Raw genomic sequence first — 25,156 nt, forward strand, 5'->3', positions numbered from 1 at the left:
AAGGAAGGCCTACTCTTGCATGAATTTCATGCATCGGGCCTCTAGTCATAAATAAGTAGATTTGGGGTGATTTTGAAAGGGCTCATTTCATTGGAATTATTCCCCTTTCTCAGAAAAGGTAGCTTTATATGGAATTTCACTCAGGAAAGGCAAGACAGTCAACTTTTACCAAATCAATACCATCCATACTAGCCGTCAATTTTTAGATCTTCATATCCTATCTAATAAAAAAGAAACATGGTAATTGGCATATGACCGCTACCCTTCCCATTGGCTAATCAGCGAGATATGCAAATTAACTACCAGCCAAGATGGCGGCCTGCAGCCAGGCAGCTTGAAACTAGCATGAGGCTTGCTTGCTTCAGTGACGGAGGAAACCAACGTTCCCCGCCTGCCTTGCCGGCCTCTGAGCCTGCAGTTTAAAAAACATTGTAACAAATATAGAAGTTAAACAAAACCCCAGAAACCTGCTTTCACCGAGCCCGGGATCTCGGAGCTGGAGCTGATACAGAGTTTCGATTATAGAACCGAAACAAACCAGATACCTGGTTTCAGAAGCGGAAGCCTCAGAGCTGGAGCCTCAGAGCTAAAGCTGGCCCAGAATAAAAAAAAAAAAAAGGAAAAAGGAGCAGTTGGGAGCTTCAATCCCAGCCTGAAAACAGCCCTCAGCCCCTCACCCAGACTGGCCAGGCATCCCAGTGGGGACCCCCACCCTGAAGGGTGTGTGACCAGCTGCAAACAGCCATCATCCCCTCACCCAGGCTGGCCAGGCATCCCAGTGGGGACCCCCAAACTGAAGGGTGTGTGACCAGCTGCAAACAGCCATCATCCCCTCATCCAGGCTGGCCAGGCATCCCAGTGGGGACCCCCACCCTGAAGGGTGTGTGACCAGCTGCAAACAGCCATCATCCACTCACCCAGGCTGGTCAGGCACCCCAGTGGGGACCCCCAACCTGATCCGGGACACCCTTCAGGGCAAACCAGCCAGCCCCACCCATGCACCAGGCCTCTATCCTATATAGTAATATGCCTCCCAGCACCGGGATCAGCGGAGCCACGAGGCCTCCCAGCACCGGGATCAGCGTGACAGGGGGCAGCGCCCAAACCCCGATCGCCCTGCAGCTCTGTGTGTGACAGGGGGTGGGGCCACAACCTCCCTATCTGCCCTGCTCTGTTCCTGATAAGGGAAGGCGCCCCAACCCCCTGATCAGCCCTGCTCTGTGCCTGATAGCGGGGAGTTCCCCAACCCCCTGATCGCCTGCGGCTCTGTGTGTGACAGGGTGCGGCGCCCCAACCCCCCCACCCCACGGGCCCTACTCTGTGTGTGATGGGGTAGAGCCATAACCTCCCCATCGGCCCTGCCCTGAGTGTGAGAGTCGCGGCGCCCCAACCCCCTGATCGGCCCTGCTCTGTGGGTAATAGAGGGCGGCACCCCCAACCCCCCCGCCCCCCCCACGGGCCCTGCTCTGTGTGTGATGGGGTAGAGCCATAACCTGCCAATCGGCCCTGCCCTGAGTGTGACAGTGGCAGCGCCCCAACCCTCTGATCGGCCCTGTACTGTGTGTGATAGAGGGCGGCGCCCCAACCCCCTGATCCGCCCTGCTGTATGTGTGACAGGGGGCGGTGCCCCAACTCCCCTATCGGCCCTACTCTGTGAGTGACAGGGGGGAGCTCCTCAACTCTGATGGGCCCTGCTCTGTGCGTGACAGGGGGGAGCTCCCCAACCCCCTGATGGGCCTTGCTCTGTGCGTGGCAGGGGGCAGCTCCCAACCCCCTGATCGACCCTGCTCTGTGCGTGACAGGGGGAGCTCCCCAACCCCCTGATTAGCCCTGCTCTGTGCGTGACAGGGGGTGGTGCCGCAACCTCCCCATCGACCCTGCTCTGTGCGTGACAGGGGGCGGCGCCCCAACTCCCCAATCGGCCCTGCTCTGAGCCTGACCAGGGGCTGCACCTAGGGATTAGGCCTGCCCTCTGCCACCCGGGAGCAGGCCTAATCCAGCAGGTCGTTATCTCCCGAGGGGTCCCAGACTGTGAGAGGGCACAGGCCGGGCTGAGGGCCCCCCCCCCCCCGGGGTGCACAAATTTCTGTGCACCGGGCTTCTAGTTAGTTTATATCATCCTTTTGTACAAATCAATTTAATCTCCCAAAAGCTGTAAACAATTTCTCTGAATAATGAAAAGTTCCATATGTTTTATCTAATTACATTTAATTCTTTTTCTAACACTAGAAAACAGTATATCTTGCTAACCAAATTAATGCTGTTTTAGTTCCTAGGCAATCTGAAAGAAGCACAGAATGATCAAACAAGATGAGCATTAACCTTCTAGAAAATATTAACCAAGAATAATTTTAAATAAAGAGAAAGAAAATACATTACTTAGTAATTAAAAGAACACAAAATTTAAAAGTATGTACTACTTGTCAAAAATTGCTTCTCGCAGTCTTTAAAATGTTGGCTGATTATGTGGACACCTCATTACAGTAAGACTTACATTGGTAATGTATGGTTCAATAGCTTGAGCTGTCCTCTTCAGTAAAGCCTTTGCCAAATCATATGCTTGTTTGTTTAAATTCTGAAAGACATAATGATATCTGTATTACATTTCTCTAACTGTGAGAAACAAGACAGTACCTGTATGCAAAAAAACACTCAAATAAACTAATGAAAAACTGTCTAAAATTCAGAATAAAAAAGAGAAGGCAGAGCCACTTTTTTCTCTTAAGACTAACTGATCTACTAAAACATTACAGCCCTTCCAAGCAAGGGTAAATATATTTTCTTCATCTTGTTCATAACAATGTAAACCATATAGAAAGGTCAATAAATATTTATTAGATTCAATAATTATTTAGTAGATTCAAGAGGAGACAGTCATTCTAAATCTATTTATTTATACACAGCTGTATATAAAGAAATACAGGCTGTTTCACTCCAGGTTCCAAAAACCAACATGAAAGGGTTAAATAAAATAAAATGGGCAGAGGAAACTTATTGTGCTTAGCAGATATCTTGCGAAAAGCTTGCAGTCTTGAGCTCCGCATAGCCTAGATAACCGAAGACCAGACCCACCAGTCAAGTTCTGTGCGTCAACAAAAACTGCCCGCCACCAACAGAAGCTGATAAAAAGTTTGACTCTCCCTTCAGTAGCTGCTGACTCCTTTTTCGGACTCAGCCCCTCTGCACCCAGATGCTTGAAATAAAACTTTTTTTGATATATACAGCCTCATGTCATAGATGTGTGACCCTGACCCACACGAAACGTTTCACAAAACATCCTAAGAGAATGAACTGGGTTCTAGTGTGGGGAGGAGGGGGGGGGGGGGCAGCAGGTGTGTCCACAGGAGGGGAAAGACAACATTTGGGGCAGCTATGGGAAAGGAGATTTACTCAGCACATCTCAGAGCACAGGTAAGTTTAAGTATACAAAAAGAAACATAAAGCGTAAAGTATGAAAAGAAAAAAAGAACAGGAAAAAGTATATTAAGAAAATGTACTTGCCTCCTTGTAAATATAATACTTTTCAGTAAATTCTATTATCTGTTTTATTTATTTGTAGAGTTTTTCTATAAATTTGACACATTAAACCTTTGTCAATTATATGTGTATCATGCCGTGGCCTACACTTGTCTTTTCAAGAAAGTTTAGCATGTTTTAGAGCATACAGAACTTAAAAATTAAATGTAATCAAATGTGTCAATCTTTGCTTATTTGCCTTGTGCTTTATATCTTAAGAAATTCTTTTCCACTTTGTGGTTAAGATGTTGTTTTATGCTTACAAATAAAATTTTAAAGACTGGCTTCTCAGATTTAAATCTTTATTCTACCTGCAATTTATTTTTAGATACGGTGTAAAATAAGAATTTACTATTGCCCTGGCTGATGTTTCTCAATGGTTAGAGCAATGACTTGCACACTGAAGGGCTCATAACTTGGGTTGCAGGTTCAATCCCCAGCCCTGGTAGGAACTAATGCATGAGGCAATCAATCAATGTATCTCTCTCATATTGATGTCTCTCTCCCCCTCCCTCTCCCTCTCCTTCTCTCTCTCTATTCCTCTCTCCCTCCCTTCCACTTCCTTTAAAAATCAATGGGAAAGATATCCTCTAGTGACAATTAACAATAAATAAATAAATAAATAAATAAATAAATAAATAAATAATAAAGCTAATATTATTGTCCATATAAATAATCAATTATCCTAAAAAACCATTCATCAAATAGTCTGTTTTCCCTCCAGTGACCGTAATACCCACATACTCGAGTTTCTATATAACCAGGCAGTCATTTGAAAATTCTCCATTACTTACTTATGTCTTTTTGTCTATTACTGCCTGCTTATAGTCAACGACCTAGAAGGAAACACTGTCTTAACAGTGGGTAAGATCAGTTCCTACTTTATTATTCTTATTGAAAATTGTTTGGCTATTATTGGTCATTTGCTCATCATGTAAATTTTAAAATCAGTTTGTCAAAATACAGAGAGATGCACATACACATACATAGACATTTTCAGCTTCTATTTTTACTGAATTACGTATTCATATGCTGAGCTGTCATCAGTATGATGAGTTTCCCGTCCCATAAAACAATAACAAATCATGCAACATATTTAAGTCTTCTACTTTTCAGTCAACCAATGATTCTCAACATAAAGATCATGTGCATTTTTCTTAAACTTTTAAGTAGTACAAGTCTTTGTTTAAAGTTACAAATGAACTTTTTTTATATTATACTAGCAGATCTTTATATATTGATCATATATCTAACAACTTTGGAAAATTTTCTTACATTGGAAACTATATTTTCTTCTGCACAGGCTGTCATATCATCTGCAAATAATTTCAGTTTTGTATCATCTTTCTAATCCTTTTATTTTGTTATTTGTCTGTCTTGTTTTATTCTACTAACTTGAAACCTCCAGTTAGTGGTGTTTAGAAATAGCATTCTTACCCTTTTTCTAAATGGAAGGAACATCTTTACAATGTCCCTAATTTTAAAAAGAACGTTTAAATATTTCACCATTAAGAACATATATATCCTTATCATACATATCCTTATCAGTTTAAGGAGGTTACTTTCTACTTCAAATCTGCTAAGAATTTGTATCATAAAATAGAGGCCCGGTGCATGAATTTTGTGCATGGAAGGGTAAGGGTGTCCCTCAGCCCAGTCTGCACCCTCTCCAATATGGGACCCCTCGGGGGATGTCATACTGCCGGAGTAGGCCCGATCCCACAGGCTCTCCCCCGACGGCCTGATCACCCCTAATTGCCTCTGCCTTGGCCCAATCACCATGGCTTTGTCCAGAAGGTCATCCGGCAGATATCCGGATGAATTAGCATACTACCCTTTTATTAGTATAGACTAGTGGCCTGTTACACGAAATCCACGCACACTGAAAGGGTATTAATTAGAGGAAATATTTTAATATTGCTATTTGCCCTTTCTCTATAATAAAAGGAAATGACTAAGATGTATTTACACTAATAAAAGACAAGGATGCTAATTGACCGTACCTTTGCTACGGCCATCAGCCAATCAGAAGAGTATGCAAATTAACCCAACAAGGATGGACGTTAAATTTGCATAATGCAGGTGGGGCGGGGCAGCGCCATCCGCTGCCTGCCCCAACCCCGGGATCGGGCCTGCCATGTGTGTGACGCAGGGCGGTGCCCCAACCCCGGGATCAGGCCTGCTGTGTGCATGACCGGGGGCGGTGGGACAGGGCAATGCCATCCACCGCCCACCCCAACACCAGGATTGGGCCTGCCGTGTGCGCCACCCAGGGCTGCGCCCCAACCCTGGGATCAGGGCTGCCGTGTGTGCCACCCGGGTGGTGGGGCGGGGCAGCGCCATCCACCGCCTGCCCCAACCCCGGGATCGGGCCTGCTGTGTGCGACCCAGGGAGGCAGGGCAGGCACCATGGGATCGGGCCTGCCATCTGCGACCCGGGAGCAGGCATAAGCCAGCAGATGGTTATCTCCCGAGGGGTCCCAGACACTGAGAGGACACAGGTCGGGCTGAGGGACACTGCCACCCCCGCCAGTGCACAGATTTTTGTGCACTGGGCCTATAGTATGAAAATAATACATAATTTTATTAATAAACAATAACAAAAATGGTATAACAACAAACTCATGATATAAAAACAACAAAAACATGATATAAAAAGAACATTGATGCAAATAATGACTGATAAAGTGATTAAACTTATTCTAATATCTCCCTGTATATCACATTAAGAGTGAAAACACTTTCAGAGTGCTTCACTAATTTCCCTTGGGATAAAGTATTTACAACTTTAATGTCACACGCTCTTCGAACTTGAGAGAAAGCAACATATAACTGACCATGTGTGAAAATGGGTTCAGGTAGAAATATGCCTACTCTGTCTAGTTTGTCCTTGTGATTTATTAATAGTCATCACAAATGCTGGCATCATGGGAAACTGTTGTAGAATTAATTTAAATGGGAGGCGAGTGTCATATGGGGACAAATCAATTCTTGGAATCAGAACAACCTCTCCCTCTGCAGATCCTGTTAATACTTCAGCTTTGATAATGTTAGGTCGTAATTTTTTGATAATAAATCTAGTACCATTAACAAAGACCCCATTTACTATTTCTCAATAGGATGACGATTGCAACCACTTTCAATTTTAATTTATGACACAGTATTCCCGAAGGAGTAATACTATTAAGAAATTCGATGGAAAATTTTCCTTTTCAGCATCATCTATTGAGTCAATGGAATCATCACTCAAATATGTGTGAAAATTTCCATTGAGTATATCCAAAATTTCTTCATTTAATTTTTGGACGTGCTCATTTTTTAGACAAAGGATTGCACACTTAGATATATTTTTAATATTATCTATAGATATACTATTTCCAAAGGTAGCTTCAATAATAGATCCGTTACAAATCATTTCATGGGGGATTTCAATTATATCCATTCCTAAATGAAAACTGCTATCAAGTTTGCCATTTCCAAGTTTTACTAACCATTCACTATAAGCAGAATCCTCTGATCTCATATTTGTTGTAAGAGACAATTTTCTGAAACATCCGCAAACATCACACTACTTTAAATTCATTTGTACTATGGCCGATCGCATAGCATGCAGTACAATACTGAGACATTGTCGAAAATCCCCTCCAAGAAGGAGAATTTTCCCACCAAATGCAACATTCAAATTCATAATTTCTCTTAGTAATCTGTCCATGGTGTTTACAGCATGACTGGGTGCCATGGTGCATTCATCAATAAGAAGTTGTGCCTTTTTAATGGTTTTAGCAACTTCACTCTTTATATCGAGTCTAGAAATTGAAGTTTCATTTAATGGAATTGGTAATTTATATTGGGAATGAAAGGTTCGTCCACCGAGAATTAAGTTTGCAGCAATTCCTGTAGATGCTGTGGGTAAAACAGTACCACCACGACCTCTAATATAATGTATGAAAACTTTATACAGATGTTTTCCCACTACCACCTGGACCCGTGGTCAGCAAACTGTGGCTCATGAGCCACATGCGGCTCTTTGGCCCCTTGAGTGTGGCTCTTCCTAAACCTTAGGAGTAACCTAATTAAGTTAATAACAATGTACCTACCTAAATAGTTTAAGTTTAAAAAATTTGGCCCTCAAAAGAAATTTCAATCGTTGTACTGTTGATATTTGGCTCTGTTGACTAATGAGTTTGCCGACCAATGACCTGGACCATCCAAGAAAAAGCATTTGGGGTGTACAGTTTAATCCTCGATGGCTGAAGTTATAGTCTGAAAGGTTGCCAACTGTTCGTCATTCAGAGAATTTATCAAGACCTCTGCCTGTTGTCACTCATACGATTCATCACATGTATTTGCATTCATTAATAAAGGATAGTCTGGAAGTTTGAAATATAAACATTTCATTCCATGCAATGTGAATACCTCCTGGATTTTGTTAAGGGCATGCGTTTCACAGTTTACACAGGCACCTTCTCTATGGTGTAATTTCCAACAGGAATCTTCAATAAAATGAGATTTATTCTCATCCCATAATTTGTCTGCAGCAGCAGGACATCCAAACACACATATGTATGCAAAAAGTTGCCGTAGTTGTTTGGGCATATTAAGGATGATTGCATCGTCAATCGTATCTTTCCAGATAGTGTTGTCAAGTAATAATCCTTGGTGTTTAGCAGCTTCATGAAATGTATCATAAGTTACAACTCCTACAGTTCGCAGATCATCAAAACTTATCGCACCGTTTACATGCAGAAACAAAAGTCTAAGGTAATATTGTTCTGGTTGTCTAAAGCTCACAGTGAACAGTCTACCTAATACTTTATTCCCACCCTTTCGGCGTTTTGTCCACAAAGAACTATTAAGTACATAATGCTGTGGAATCCCCCAATAATAATAATTACGTGCATCAGAATCTTCTCTATTCAATAAGAACCAAGCCATCAAAATTGAGTTATGCCTTTTAGCCCTATCTAAAACTTTAGCAAATTCATCGGCATGAAAATACAAATTCTGATCATTTGGCAAATGAATAGATAATCTTCTAATTGCATGAGATTGGTCATGTATTCGCATTGCAAAGTCTCCAAACAGCCTCAGGAGCGCTCACATACCTGGAGTCAATGAAGTCCTGTACTTCATCATGATTGATAATATTTTTTTTCAGAAATTTGAATATTTGCACAATCATGCCCTTTATGGATGTATTTAAATAGATATTTGACACTTTTAATTGATGCAGACTTCAACATTTATATGACAGTTATATTTGAGGCACAAATACGGGTTATAAGGGACAATCCAAGTATTACTGACGATTTTATTTCCAACAGAAATGGTATTACCAGATCTTCATTTGTATTTGAGATATACATCAATATTTCCAATGGTTGCATTTTGAAATTCTTTTGGATATCCCTTCAAACATTTTCCATACATGGACTGTTTGGATTTTGTATTCCACATGATCCATGTACCATATTTGATTTTATAATGTAAAAAAGTCGAGGACACTGGTCCTCATCTGGAATTTCTGCCTTAACTATATGGTCAATGTCATCTCCTGAACGTAATTTGGACTCATTACCTAATATCAATATTACGTGAGTGTGAGGCATTCCACGTTTCTGAAATTCAATGACATGAATTTTAGCTATTACTTTGCCAAATAAATGGAATTTACAGATATTTAAAAGAGCATTCAGCTTAATATTAAAAACTCTGGCTACCACGTCAGGTCTGTTTTCAACTTTTTGCCAGCATTGTAAATTGTTTGCAATATCTGCCCATTTGGGGTTGCACGTCATGGTTATGAATAAATCAGGATTGCCATACCTCATTATAATTGCCATAGCATCCTCATATCGCTGCTGCATATTTCTGGGACTACCCTCAAAAGATGATGGAAGTATTATCATCTTACCAATCGGCACATTGTCCTTTTAAGATTTAGATTTGAGATAATCCATCAAGCCACTATATTTTTCAACTCTCAACTTATATTGGTTTGCTTTGATGAAATTTATCCAATTGGCCTCCATTTTTGAATACTAATCTACAATAAACTGTTGAGTTAATTTTCCTGCATTTAAAATAGGATTGAACGTGTCCCTCACAGAGAGATGAAATCCATAATACTGCATTTGTGTGACTCGTGTCCTTACATGTTGTCTAGTATTATTGTTGACTACACTGTTGTCTCTGAGTCTTAATACAATATCTGTTCCCCAGCCTTTTTCACCATGTGGAAAAAGAATAGGATATGTCATTGCCTCTAATGTAGGAAACAGGATACTGATTTGTTTCATTTCAGTGGCACTTGGTTTATTAGAATCTGGTTTACAATGAATGAGCAAGTCCCTTTCAAAAGGAGGTTCCCCATCTTCGTTTCTGAATATGACAGCACCTTTGGTTACACGGGGAGAATTATATCTACCTGGGTCACTGTTACGATCGTATTTAATTGCCAGTCACTTCTGTGGGAGTAATACCTTTTGCTGCTGCTTCAGATTGGGCTTCCTTTTCTACCTCATGTAGCATCTTGTACGATTTTGTTAATTCATTTATTTCATGCATGAGGTTGTTGATGTTGATCATGAGTCTTTCTGAGCAGCCCTGGTTTTCTGGCATTGCTAATCTTTTACTTGTAGCTTTGGCTGTATCCAAAATATAGAGTTGAGCAAACTTCCGAGAAACACCATCCGGAGGATGTAAAGTTCCAGTATGGTGATAAACTTGTCCGTGTATTCTAAAACAGTATGGCCCATATCCTGATGGCGATGCAATATCTGCACCCATGGAAGCAAAAGCAAAAGAACTATTTATGGATTGAATATTTTCCATGAAATTTTTACTGTCAGAATCTTCATTTGTCATTAATCTTTTAAAATTCGCTGGGTAATCTGGAAAATGTATATCATTTGGACAGACTTTCCCTTTGCTACAACATCGAGTAAATTTCCCATTAGATGGTTTTTCATCAGAGAAATTTAGTGATAGGCAAAACTGACATCTAACAGTCATTCAACCACAACTATGTTCGAGGATTGCATCCTCATGTACTCCATTTTCCCTGAGAAGGCAGTTCCTACCGGTATTGGTAGTACTTGTTGATGACTGTTCTCTCGACATATTGTGTCGTCGCCACCGCCTTCTTTCAACTTCAAAGGCACGCTGGTCTTTAGACATTTTCTGTCGATAACGCTGGTGTTTTTCGGCATCAGAACGGCGTTTTTCCAGTAACTGGTGTTCAGATACATCCTGTTGCAGGCACCGCCTTCTTTCAAAATCAGACGCACACAGCTCTGCAGACACTTTCTTTTGATAACGCCGGCACCTTTTGGCTGCAGAGCTACATTGTATCAACAGTTGTTCTTCAGACATAGTCCCACCTCTCTACTGTCGCGGTCTGAGATGCAGATAAATGAGAGTCCTGTCTATCAGGCCGCTGAGAGCTGTCTGACCAATGCCTGATTCTGTGGGGGTGGGACTTCCTCCTCCCTGCTGTCAGTTACCACAGCTGTGATGAGGAAGCTGGGGTGAGAGAGGGAGCCGAGCCCACCAAGCCGCCCTCTCACTCTTGCTCTGCTCTATGTCCAGCAGTCTCCTGCTCTGGCAAGTCCTCTAAACCTCCCACTCTCTGCCGACATCCCAGGAGTCCACAAGCGTGGCTAAGTGCTAGGGGCTGTGCCTCCCCAACCGGCAAAAGTCCTGGAAGCCCGCAGGCGTGGCTACGGCCTCACCTCCCGGGGCCAGCAAAGGTACTGGGAGCCTGCAGTCGTGGCTAGGTACTGGCAGCCGCGCCTCCCTGACCAGCCAAAGTCCCAGGAGCCCACGGACGTGGCTACAGCCTCGCCTCCCGGGGTCAGCGAAGGTCCCAGGAGCCCGCAGCCGCCTCCTGGGGTGCTTGACACCTGCATATTCAAATTAACCGCCATATTTGTCAGATAATTTGCATAGTCACTCAGATTGGCTTGAGTGTAGCAGAGGGACGGTTAATTTGCATGTTTCTCTCTTATTATATAGGGTTATATTGAATTTTATCAAATGGTCTTTTCTGCATGCACTGATATTTATTCTCTTTGATGTTATTTTACACAAATATCTTAATTTACTGCTAAAATTTTCTAATGTTAACCCATCCTACAATCCTTAAAAAAAAAAAGCCAATTTTGCTTTTTACCAATATTACTTTATAACATTATGGATACTACTATTATTTTTATATTGAATTTATGTTATATTTCAAATTAAATTAGCCTGATTCTCCTTTGTTGTTTGGTTTAGTCTATCTCCCTATGGAAATTATACACTCACTAGAGGCTCAGTGCACGGATTCGTGCACAGGTGGGGTCCTTCAGCATAGACTGCAGGGATCAGGCCAAAAGTGGCAGTCCAACACCGCCTGCCCCTCCTACTCATCCCAGCCCCACTGCGCCTGCCAAGACTGCCACTTGTTAGGCTCGCTGCTGCTCCACTGCAGTCTCCAGGCTGCGGCGGCTAGCCGTGAGCCCTGCGTCTCACGGCGCTCCCACTGTGGGACTGCACTGACCACAAGGGGGCAGCTCCTGCATTAAGCGTCTGCCTCCTGGTGGTCATTGCGCATTATAGTGACCAGTCCTTCGGTTGCTTCAGCTTTTATATCTATAACAACAAAAGTGTAATATGCTAATTAGACTGGACATTCTTCTGGACAACCTTCTGGACGAAGCCAGGGCTGCGAGGGCTGAGGTGGCCACTGCGGTGGGCGGGGGCTGAGGCAGTTGCCATGAGAGCGGTGGCCGAGCCCCTTGCACGAATTTTGTGCATTGGCCCGCTACAATTCTGTGAATCATTCCTTTCTTTCTATAATCTGCAAAGCTTACTGAATATAAAGTTATATGCCACTTAAATAGTTAATAGAAATCTCCTGGTGTTAAGTTTAAATTCTTTTGTGGTCAGTTTGAGTACTGCTGCTGATGCTGTTATTGTTACTACTAGAAGCCTGGTGCACAAATTCATGCATGGGTGGGGACCCTCAGGGTGGTCTACGGAGATCAGGCACGAGCTTGCACCCCCCAGCCTCACAGCCCCACCTGGCATTTCGCCTTGGCCTGATGCCACTGTCTCAGCTGCTTCACCATCCCGCCTATGGGGCAATTGGTCAGGGCACGGCCGCCTGCCCAGCTCCCTCAGCCTCTGGGAGCCTGGTGGCGGCCTCACCCCCAGCCAACGCAGCTGGTCGCAGTCTGTGGGGCAATCAGGCCCCCACTTGCATCCGCCTTGGCTTGGCGCCATCCGCTCACCTGTTCCACCATCCCGCCGCAATCCCACTCTCATCAGGACCCATCAGGGATGGCAGCACCTCCACTGCCACCCGCTGCCAGCACCACGTCGCTGACACCCACCTTGTTCCGCAACGGCCCCTGGTGGTCAGTGCACATCATAGCGAGCGGTCAAATTCCTGGTCAAATGACCACCGGAAGGGACAATTTGCATATTAGGTTTTCATTATATAGGATTGTAAGGAAAGAAGAGTTTTTGTTTATGGACAGATTTTTTTAATATATTTTATTGATTTTTTTTTTTAGAGAGGAAGGGAGAAGCAGAGGGATAGAGAGTTAGAAACATCAATGAGAGAGAAACATCGATTCAGCTGCTTCCTGCACACTCCCTACTGGGGATGTGCCCGCAACCCAGGTACATGCCCTTGTCCGGAATCGAACCTGGGACCCTTCAGTCCGCAGGCTGACGGTCTATCCACTGAGCCAAACTAGTCAGGGCAATGGACAGATTTTTAAATAAATTTCTTTTATTGGTCAAAGATTAAGGTTTTCTCTCTTGAAACAAATTGGGAAAGTTATACTTCCAGTAATTTGTTTAGTCTAATTCCAATATGTCTGCATAAAATATTGTTCATATCGTCTTTGGATCTTTATTGTCAGCTGTCCCGCCTTTCATTCTAAAATTGTATATGTATTGATACCATCTCCCTTTTTCTGATTCACCTTGTCAAGGGTTTGCCTACTTAATATACTTTTTAAATTACCAACTTTGGGTTTTTATAGCATGTCACCATGTTTTTTATTGTTTTCTTTTCCTTACGTATCTTGTATACTTTGATATTTTTATAACTTCTTGAATGGGCACTTAGCTATAAAGTTAGATTAAAAAACATTTTAAGCCCAGCTGGCATGGCTAAGTGGTTGAGCGCTGACCTATGAACCAGGAGGTCATGGTTCAATTCCTGGTCAGGGCACGTGCCCAGGTTGCAGGCTCAATCCCCAGTAGGGGTGTGCAGGAGACAGCCCTATTAATGATTCTCTTTCATTGTTGATGTTTCTAGCTCTCTTGCCCTCTCCCTTCCTCTCTTAAATCAATAAAAATATATTTTTAAAAAAATATTTTGTTGATACAAGTTTTAATAGCATCATTAATGATTATTTCTAAATATATTATAATTGCCATTATGATTTATTCTTTTGACAGAATCAGTATGATTGCTAAATTTTTTAGTCTTATGTTTCATACCCTCAATATTCTTACAAACTATTGGTCTGATTTATACTCACTAAGAAACGTGTTACAATCACCCACCAAACTGACTTTGTTTCTTTCTCTTTATATTTCTCTTAATTTATGCTTTACATACAGTAAAACTTAGGTTCTTGAACTTAATTGGTTCCAGATGGCTGTTAGAAAAGTGATTTGTTCAAAAACCAAATCACTTTTCCCATTAGAAATAATGTAAGTTAAATCAATCCATTCCAGACCTCCAAATGAGTCTCTGCTTTAACCTTTCTTATATACAATACATCTAGTGTACTGTTTAATCTATAAATAAACACTTTAAAAGCAAAAAGAACATGAAACATAAATGAAAATTTAACAGAAAGGAAATGAAATGTACAGTAAGAAGTGGTGACACTGTACATATTAAATAAAAATAAGCAGCAACAAAGACAAACATAAACATGAAAATAACCACAGCACAATTTCCTGAGATGTTAACAATGCAAGATTTAGCAGCAAACTGTTTCATACTTATGCATTCTCTCCTTTGTTGCCTGAGAGACATGCGACTGATCATACAGGTATCAGCATAAAAGGGTTGTTGGGTCAAGAACCTAAATTTTGTTCAACAGCCGATACATTTTTCCCCCCATGAACAACTTGGTTGATAACTGAATTGTTCAAGATAAGAGACGTTCAAGAATCAAGGTTCCACTTTATTTGGAGCTTATGTAAATACAAATTTAGGTATCTTCTTGCAAACTAAGCCATGTTACAAATCTGTTCTTTACCCAGTAAAAACTATTATGTCTAATAGTAATACAAGCTACCTCAGTTTTCTGTCAGTTGGCATGTATCTGGCAGTCTTTTTTCTATGCTTTTATTTTTCAACATTTTTGTGACAGTATTTTTGTTATCTCTTATTAACAATGACCAGCTAGGTTATTTTTAATCTAATCTGACAATCTGCCTTTACGTACTAAATTTGGGCAATTTACATTATAATTCTTTTTATTGTTAAGTCTTAAATTTTTAACTTGAATACTTCATTTTAAGTTCAAAGATAATCAACAGCTCTATACTCTTGATGATCACCAAAATCCTATCACTCACGAACTCTATTCAAACTTTTTCTTAAAAAATCCTCATGTACTGATGTTTATTAATTTCAGAGAGAGGAAGGGGAAGACAGAAACATCAATGTGAGACAGAAACATTGATAGGTTGCCTCCTGTGTGTGCCCAGACCCAGGACCGAAACAGCAACCTAGGTAAGTGCCCTAACCAGGAATCGAACCCACAACCTTTTGGTGCAGGGGTTGACACTCCAACTTACTGAGCAAACCCAGCCAGAGCTCTGTTCAATCTTATATACTATTTGCATCCAATGTTTTGAGATCATTTTCTTAATCTTTTAATTAATCATTACTAGTATAATCATTATTGCTATAGGTGTATTATATACTAGAGGCCCAGCGCACAAAATTCATGCACAGGTACAGTCCCTAGGCCTGGCCTGTGATCAGGGCCATCTTCCCCAGCTGCCCGCAGTCGGCCCCACCCCCCGCCGCCACCCATCCCCGGTAGCCTGTTCACCATTAGGTGATCGGTGCCTGACGGCCAGGGGAAGGGACCGAGAGGTCAGCTGTTCCCGCCCACTCGCTGGCCCTGCCTGACCATGGGTGGCCATCAGGCAACTGGAGCCTGCTGGCCAGGGAAAGGGACCAAGAGGCGGTCAGTGCGCCTCAGTGACTGGTCCAGCAATCCTTCTGCCGTTGGGGTCAATTTGCATATTACCCCTTTATTATAGGATAGAGGCCTGATGCACGGGTGGGGACTGGCTGGCCTGCCCTGAAGGGAGCCCCAGATCGGGGTGGGGGGCACCCACTGGGGGGCGGGGCCGACTGAGGTGAGGGGCTGGCAGGGGTTTGCAGTCTGGCCATGCCCCTGGCTTTTCAGGAATGACGTCTGGAATTCTTCTGATCTATACAGCCTAAGTAGCATATTACCCTTTTATCGGTATAGACTAGTGGCCCGGTGCAGATTTGTGCACATTGAAAGGAAATTAATTAGAAGAAATATTTTAATGTCGCTCTTCGCCCTTTCTCTATAGCAGAAGGGTCAAAGATGAAAGATAATTAGTAAACTGCATACCAGCAAGAGCTTTATATGTATCATGCATGTGCGAGCCAATGTTTATTTTTCAATTGCCCAGTGCATGTCATACGTACTGGCTGGTCAGTCCGTCAGTTGGTCAGACAGTTGTATGGTCGGTCACTTAACCTTTTATATAGAGATCTTATTTAGAGGATTTCTGTGTTCACCAATATTTTTTGTACCTCACTCCATTTAAATTCAATTTCCATCATTCTAAAGTGCTCACAAAGCAGTTCTTTCAGGATCTATTGACAAATGAATACTTACTGTCTTAATTTCACTCAAATTAGAAATGAATACACACCCACAATTTATTTTATCTTAGCACTATAGAAATAAAGTTCCATTATCTTGTCATCTATCTATGCTACCAAAAAGTCAGCAGTTTAAACTTTATTCCATGGTTAATGATTATGTCTTTTACTTCTGGATGGTTTATAGGTTATTAATGTTTTGGCATTCAACAACTTCTCCAGTATGTGCTGGGACTGTAATTTATTTTTATTTATTCAACTCATGAGGCTTTATTCCCCCTAGCACACAAATTAATTTATTTCATCAATTCTGCAACATATTAAGCAAATTTCTATTTCAAAATTTATAAAGTACTATTTGTTGCTTTGAAATCACTATTAAACATATTAGACCTTTTTATCTATCTTTCATGTCTTAGCATCTTTTATGTTTTCTTTATCTCACTGTGGTTATAAAATTTCCTCAGATCGATCTCCCAGGTTTCTAAATATCGTTTCTAACCCAATAAATATTTTAATGATAATGACCCATTTTTTCATTTCTATTTTTTCCCTAACTTCCTTCTCCTCCTTTCATATATATACTAGAGGCCTGTTGCACGAAAAGATTCGTGCAATAGGCCTTCCCTTCCCCTGGGTGCCAGCACCGGTTTTCCTTCTGCACCCGGAACCCAGGCTTTCGCTCTGGCCGGAGCCACCTTCCAGCCTTAACTTAGCTGCTCAGGCAGCCGGAGCTGCCTTCCAGCCTTTCACTGCTCAGGGGACCGAAGCCGCCTTCCAGCCTTAACTTAGCTGCTCCGACAGCCGGAGCCACCTTCCAGCCTTTCACTGCTCTGGGGGCCGGAGCTGCCTTCCAGCCTTTCGCTGCTCTGGCAGCCAGAGCCCCCTTCAGTCTTTGCTCCGCCGCTTGGCACCTACGTATGCAAATTAACCTCCATCTTTCTTGGTGGCTAATTTGCATATTGCCCTGATTAGCCAATGGGAAGTGTAGTGAAGGTACAGTCGATTACCCTTTTTGTCTTTTATGAGATAGGATATGGCTATTGTGTTTTTTAGGTTCTTCTTTATGTCTTTAATCCTTTTAAGGATGTCATCTTTAGTCTTTTCAATGTATAAAATGGTATGTCTTATAAATCTAATCCTAGCGTGATGTCAGAGGAATGGTGGCGTGAGAGCGCACTATGACTTCTCCCCCTTGTACTTTCAACAAGTTAACCAACTATAATTCAACAAAGAAATCCCCATTCAACACAGACGCAAGTCTGGGAGACCCATGCATTGAAAGATCTAAAGGTGGGCAACCAGGAATAAAGGGGAAGATGTGAGGAAAGCTCAGAAGGCCACGAGAGACAGCCGTGCAACGTGAAGCTCCCGGCTTGGCCAGGAGAGGGGAGAAAGCCAGCAGTAGCAGGCACTTCCTTTGGCTGGAATGGTGAGGAAGTGAACAGTGTCTGATTCAGCAGACGCCTGACAGAGCAGGTTCTCTCATGGGGCTCTCCACTCGCAGTATGGGCAGTGATGTTTCAGACAAAGAACCTAAACCACAGAGCCCTGCTGCCACTTGGACTCCCAAAACTAGCCTCCCTGGTGCCCTTAGAGCTGTGTCTAGGAGCATATTATATGTAAACTAAGAGCTAATGCAGCAGAAGCACTGTTTCCTCTGTGACTCATCCTCGACAGTGCTTGGGATGGAGTCGCCTATATGGTGAGTAAACAAAACCCACCCACAAGCAGCTCGGCTATACTGTCTTATGGAGGTTCAAGACTAGGAGATAATGGAGCTAAAAGAAATCTTGCAATTCAGCACCATCTACTGGAAAATAGAAAGACCACTTCAGGAAAAGCTTCTATTGGTCATACTTACAGGGAGATAAATGCCTAGAAAGTGATATTGGCAAATACCATGAATAACCATGATAACGAGAATGACCAGAAAGAAAATGAAAAATCCTCAGTAAGCAAGCTGGACACAAGGAAATATGTAATATAAATGACAGTGATTTCAAACTGTGGTTCTGAAAATCTCAACGAGATGTGAGAAAATGCACTCAGGAAAACAAATCAATGAACAAAACGAGTACTTTACCAAACACATTGAAATTTTAAAAAAGAACCAATCAGAAATCTGAGAAATGAAGCACGCAATTAAGGAGATTAAGAGTGAACTAATGAGCACAGAAAACAGAGCCAACCAGATGGAGGAAAGAATTAGTGATATCAAAGATAGGAATCTAGAAATGACACAGAGGGAAGAAAAGAGAGAACTGAGCATAAAGAAAAATGAAAGAGCTCTATGAGAACTATCAGACTCCATCAGAAAAAGCAATATTAGGATTATAGGTATTCCTGAGGAGTAAAAGGGAACAGGGAACAGAGGCTTTATTCAAACAAATAGTGGATGAGAACTTCCCAAACCTATGCAAAGAACTAGATCCTCGAATCCAAGAAGCACACAGAACACTAGTTACCTCAACCCAAAGAGGCCCTCTCCAAGGCACTAGGTATTGAAGCTATCAAAAATTAATGACAAAGAAAATATTCTCAAAGCAACCAGAGAAAAGAAAGAAGTGACCTACATAGGAAAACCCAACAAAATGTCATTCAACTTCTCAGCAGAAACTCTAAAGCCAAAAGAAAGTGGAACCAAATATTTAAACATCTGAAATAGAGAAATTACCAGCCACAAATAATATATCCAGTAATATCATCCTTTAAATGTGAAGGAGAAATAAAGACGATCCCAGACATATAAAAGTTGAGGAATTTTATCACCAGAACACCTCCATTGCAGGAAATACTCAAGAGAGTTATTATACTTGAAACTAAGAACATAAGGTCACAACACTAAGAGTAAGATCACCAAAAAACGTAGAGCATAAACAGGGGTAGTTTGTGGCAACAAAAATATAAACGGAGAGGGGTTAAAGGTATAAACTGGAAAAGGAGGATGAAAAGCAGATGCACTCAAAGAAAAAAATAGAAAAACTATAGTATATATACAGGTTTATTTTTAATAAACCTAATAGTAACCTCCCACAAAAATCCCTAAACCAGAACACATAGTGTAAAAAAAAAGAAGAAACACAGAAAAGAAGTATGAAATACCACCAAACAAAAATGACAGAAAAACAACAGAAACTAATTAATGGAGGCATAGAGATACCAGAAAACCGAAGATAAAATGGCTATAGTAAATCCTCATACATCAATAATTACCCTAAATGTAAATGGTCTAAATTCACCAATAAAAAGGCACAGAGTAGCAGAGTGGATCAAAAAACAAAACCCAACCATATGCTGCCTGCAAGAGACACATCTAAGCTGCAAAGACAAATTCAAAGTAAAAGGGTAAAAAATAATTATCCAAGGAAATAGCATCCACAGAAAAGCAGGGGCAGCCATACTTAAATCTGACAGTATAGATTTAAAGAAAAATAGATAATATGAGACAAACATGGACACATCTATAATAATAAAAGCATAATATGCTAATTAGACTGGACGTCCTTCTGGGATGAAGCCAGGGCTGCAGCTGTGAGATTGAGTCAGCCGCAGCTAAGAAGGCCTACTCTTGCACAAATTTCATGCATCGGGCCTCTAGTTATAATGATAAAGCAGACACTACATCAAGAAAACAACACTTCCTAATATATATGCACCCAACCAGGGAGCATTGAAATATATAAAACAACTATTCACAAAACTAAAGGGAGAAACAGATCAAAAGACACAGTTGGGTCCTTTAATACTACATTGACAGCTCTAGAGAGATCAATCAAAGAGAAAATCAATAAAGAAATATTGGCGTTAAATGAAACACAAAACCAAATAGACATAATTGACATTTACAGAACCTTTTATCTCAGAACATGAGATTATACATTCTTCTCCAGTGCACATGGAGCATTCTCTAGGATAGACCAAATGTTGATTGGGTCACAAAACTAGCATCCACAAATTCAAGAAGGTTGAAGTCATACCAAGTTCATTCTCCAACCATGATGTCTTGAAATTAGAAATCAACTGCAAAAAGGAAGTAAAGAAACCCAAAAATACATGGAGACTAAAGAATAAGCTCACAAAAAAATGACTGGGTCAAAGAAGAAAGAAAAGATGAAATCAAAACATATATAGAGACAAATGAGAATGACAATACAACAGATCAAAACTTCTGGAATGCTGTGAAAGCAGTAATAAGAGAAGTTTATCTCATTACAGGCCTATCTAAAAAAAAAAAGAAAAGAAAAAGAAAGGAGAGAAATCCCATGTAAACAACCTTACATCACATCTTTAAAAACTAGAAGAGGAAGAACAAAAGCAACCCAAAGTCAGCAGAAGGAAATATAAATTACAGCAGAATTGAATGAAATGTAGAGAACAAAAGCATTACACACAAATTTTAATAAAACAAAGAATATTAGGAAAGGCTATATGCCACCAAATTCAAGAACCAAGAAGAAATGGGTAAGTTCCTAGAAATATATAACCTTTCTAGATTAACTCATGAAGAATTGGAAAATTTAAATAGACCAATCAATAGTGAGGACATTGAAACAACCATCAAAAACCTTACGAAAAAACAAAAGTCCAGGGGCAGTGGCTTCACCAGTGAATTCTACCAAATGTTCAAAGGAGACATAAAACCTATCCTTCTCAAACTTTTCCAAAAAATTGAAGAGGGAATACTTCCTAACATGCTCCATGAGGCCAATATAACTCCAATACCAAAACCTGGCAAAGATAACACACACAAAAAAGAAAACTACAGACCAATATCTCTGATAAATAGAGATGCAAAAATCCTAAATAAAATACTAGCATATTGAAAGCAACAGTACAACCAAAAAATAATACATCATGATCAAGTGGTGTTCTTTCCAGTGGCACAAGGATGGTTCAACATACTCAAATCAATCAATCTAATACACACATTAACAAAAGAAAGGATAAAAATCATGTGATCTTATCAACAGATGCAGAAGAAGCACTTGATAAAATACAACATCCATTTATGAGGAAAACACTCAATAAAATAGGAATAGAAGGAAAGTACCTCAACATAATAAAGGCCATCTATCATAAACCCTCAGCTAATATCATACTCAATGGTGAAAAATTGAAACCTTTTTCTGTAAGGATGTCCACTCTCATTCAACATAGTACTGGAAGTCCCCGCCAGACCAATAAGGCAAGAGAAAGAAATAAAAGGCATCCAAATAGGGAAGGAAGAAGTCAAACTGTCACTTGTTGTAGATAGAAAACCCTAAAGACTCCATCATTAAACTATTAGAAACAATAAATAAATACAGTCAAGTTGCAGGATACAAAAATCAATGTGCAAAAATCCACTGCCTTCAAAACAAACAAAACTTCAGAAAAAGAAGTGAAAACAAACAAACAAAAACAAAACAAAACAATTCCTTTTGCATTTGTAACCTAAAGAATAAAATACCTAGGAATAAACTTAACATTAAGAATGTGAAAGACCTATATACTGAAAATCGGAAAGCATTATTAAAAGAGATTGAAAAGGACACAACAAAATGGAAAATATCCCATGCTCATGGATTGGAAGAATCAACACAGTTAAAATGGCCATATTACCCAAGCCAATATACAGATTTAATGCAATCCCTATTAAAATCCCAATGTCATTTTTAAAGAAACAGAACAAGAAATCATTAGATTTGTATGGAACCACAATAGACCCCAAATAGTCAAAGCAATCCTGAGAAAAAAAGAACAAAGCTGGAGGTATCATGCTGACTTCAAATTATACTACAGAGCTAGCTATGATAATGAAAACAGCATGGTATTGGCAGAGAAAAAGACACAAGATCAATGCAACAGAATAGATCCCTGCTATAAAACCACATGTATATAGACAGATATTTTTGACAAAAGAAACAGAAACACACAGTGGTGTAAAGACGTTCTCTTCAATAAATGGTGCTGGGAAAACTGAAAAGCCACATGCAAACGAATGAAACTGCATTACAGTTTGTCCCCACGTACAAAAGTTAATTCAAAATGGATCAAAGACCTATCCTATCTAATAAAAGAGAAACATGGTAATTAGCCGTACATCCGCTACCCTTCCCATTGGCTAATCAGTGAGATATGCAAATTAACTGCCAACCAAGATGTCTCCAGCAGCCAGGCAGCTGAGAACAGGAGGTTTGGTTGCCCCAGCGATGAAGGAAGCCGAGGTTCCCCACCTGGGGCTGCAGGGCTCTGAGCTCCTGAAGCAACAGCTCCAAAAGATACAATGTTTCAATTATAAAAGCTAAAAGATGGCGGTTCATTTGCATACTCAGGCTCCAAGCGGTGGAGCGAAGCCAAAGAGCCCTGAAGCCGCAGAGCAGAGAGGCCTCACTGCCCGGGGATCAGCAGAGCCGGGAGGCCTCCCGCCCCGGGATCAGGGGAGCTGAGAGGCCTCAGGGCCCCGGGATCAGCGGAGCTGAGAGGCGTCCCGCCCCGGGATCAGCAGAGTTGAGAGGCCTCTGGCCCAGGGATCAGCAGAGCCTGATGGAAGCCCTGTGTGTTTATGCACCCTGGGGGTGCAGAGGTCCTGTCCTAGGCAGAGGCCAATGGCGAAACTTCCAACTCTGAGAAGCAGCCTGGGGGCTGGAAGGCGGCTCCTCTGACCTCAGTACTGGAGTCCCACCACTCCACCAGGAGAGAAGCAGAGAAAGGCCGGAGCCTCCCTCAAGGTGACCAGAAATCCCCACCCACATCAGGCAGGCTGCTGGAACTGTTCGTGGAGGACTCACTTCCAAGCCCAGCCGGTGGCCCTGCTGCAGCCATGGCACTCCAGGGTGCAGGCCCCAGCGGGATGCGGGGTGGCGGCGGGGGCGCCTTGAGTCCTGGGCTCCTTGCCTGCCTTCCAAGGCTTCCTCCTGCTTTAGGGCCTCGCCCTCCGCCAGCCTCCTCCTCCCCAGCTCCCAGAGCAGAGGACCCACCGAGGGCGCTCCCCGCTGGCTGAGGGGGTGAATGGAGCGGCGGGGACTCCCGGGTGAAGGGGCACCCTGGAGAGGAGACCCGACACCTCCATGCCCCGCTCCTGTTCAGGAACATCCCCAAGATCGCGTGTCTGCACCACGGGCATTGGGGCAGCGTGATGGCGCCGATGGTGGAGAAGGTGCTGCACACGCGGCGGCTGCTGCAGCCCGGGACCTCCTCAAAGGCTTCAAGATGTTCGGTCCCTCTTCAAGCCCTACATCCGGTGCTGCATGGAGGAGGAGGGCTGCATGGAGTACATGCGCAGCCTGCTGCGCAACAACAACCTCTTCCGGGCCTATGTGATGTGGGCCGAGAAGCACCAGCAGTGCCAGCAGCTGAAGCTGAGCGACATGCTCGCCAACCCCCACCAGCAGCTCACCAAGTACCCGCTGCTGCTCAAGTCAGTGCTGAGGAAGAGGGACGAGCCACGTGCCAAGGAGGCCGTCATCACCATGATCAGCTCCGTGGAGCGCTTCATCCACCACGTGAACGCGTGCATGCGGCAGCAGCTGGCCGGCATGGTGAGCTGCATGGACACCTACGAGGTGGTGGAGGGTAGCAACGACGAGGTGGACAAGCTCCTGAAGGAATTTCTGCACCTGGACCTGACCGTGCCCATCCCAGGTGCCTCCCCAGAGGAGACGCATCAGCTGATGTTGGAGGGCAGCCTGAGGATGAAGGAGGGAAAGGACAGCAAGATGGATGTGTACTGCTTCCTCTTCATGGACCTACTCTCAGTTACCAAGGCAGTGAAGAAGGCTGAGGGGACCAAGGTCATCAGGCCACCACTGCTGATGGACAAGATCGTGTGCCGGAGCTGCGGGACCCTGGCTCCTTCCTCCTCATCTACCTGAACAAGTTCCACAGCGCCGTGGGGGCCTACACGTTCCAGACCAGCGGGAAGGCTCTGTGCCAGGGCTGGGTGGACTCCATTTACAATTCCCAGAACCAGTTGCAGCAGCTGCATGCATAGGAGCACGCGGGCAGCCAGCAGCACCTACAGAGCCTGGAGGAGGAGGAGGAGGAGGAGGAGGAGGAGGAGGAGGAGGAGGAGGAGGAGGAGGACGAGGAGGAAGAGGAGGAGGAAGCGGAGGGTGGGGAGAGTAGTACTTCCGCCGCCAGCTTCCCCACCATCCTGCGCAAAAGCAGCAACAGCCTGGACACCCAGCACTGCGCCTCGGACAGCTCCACGGAGGCCCTGGCCGTGGTGGTGCTGGAGCCAGGGGAGACGCTCTCCTCTCCCGAGTTCGAGGGCGGCCCCTTCAGCTCCCAATCGGACGAGATGTCCCTCAGTACCACCGCCTCATCTGTCACACTGACCAGCGAGCTGCTGGCCCTGGGCCCCGGGGAGGGCAGCTCCTGCTCCATGGACTCCACCTACGGCACCCTCTCCTCCACCTCCTTGCAAGACTTTGCGACCCCAGCCCCTAGATTTACCACAGGCCCCTTCACCCCCGCCCTTGCCCCACCTCCGCCGCTGCCCCACTGTCCAGCTGCTGCCCCGCCTGCCCCACCTGCTCAAGTCCAAATCTGAGGCCAGTCTCCTGCAGCTGCTGGCAGGGGCCGCCACCCAGGGGGCGCCCCCAGCCCCCAGCCGCAGCCTGTTGGAACTCTGCTTGGCTGCCACAGCCACCGGAGCATCAGGACCACCCGGCTGCTTAACTCCCAGGCCCTGAGCACAGCGTGGAGCTGCCATGCTTGGAGGGCGCGGTCCGGGGCGGGCGCACATGTGCCTGGTGCAGCGGT

The 25,156-nt window shown here is 43.3% G+C and overlaps 1 protein-coding gene and 1 pseudogene across 11 annotated transcripts in view; one reads left to right on the top strand and one right to left on the bottom strand.

The window, feature by feature from the left end:
* PDS5B (PDS5 cohesin associated factor B) overlaps nucleotides 1-25,156 on the bottom strand; it is a 270,172-nt gene that overhangs the window by 154,557 nt on the left and 90,459 nt on the right. For all 11 annotated transcript variants that reach the window (XM_059684439.1, XM_059684448.1, XM_059684441.1 and 8 more), the window contains one exon: nucleotides 2,495-2,575. In XM_059684439.1, the coding sequence (XP_059540422.1) occupies nucleotides 2,495-2,575 (81 nt within the window). The remainder of the gene's footprint in view (nucleotides 1-2,494; nucleotides 2,576-25,156) is intronic.
* Nucleotides 18,312-25,086, top strand: LOC132225892 (pleckstrin homology domain-containing family G member 5-like; annotated as a pseudogene).

This window comes from Myotis daubentonii, chromosome 2, assembly GCF_963259705.1.
Source record: "Myotis daubentonii chromosome 2, mMyoDau2.1, whole genome shotgun sequence".
NCBI classification, from domain to species: Eukaryota; Metazoa; Chordata; class Mammalia; order Chiroptera; family Vespertilionidae; genus Myotis; species Myotis daubentonii.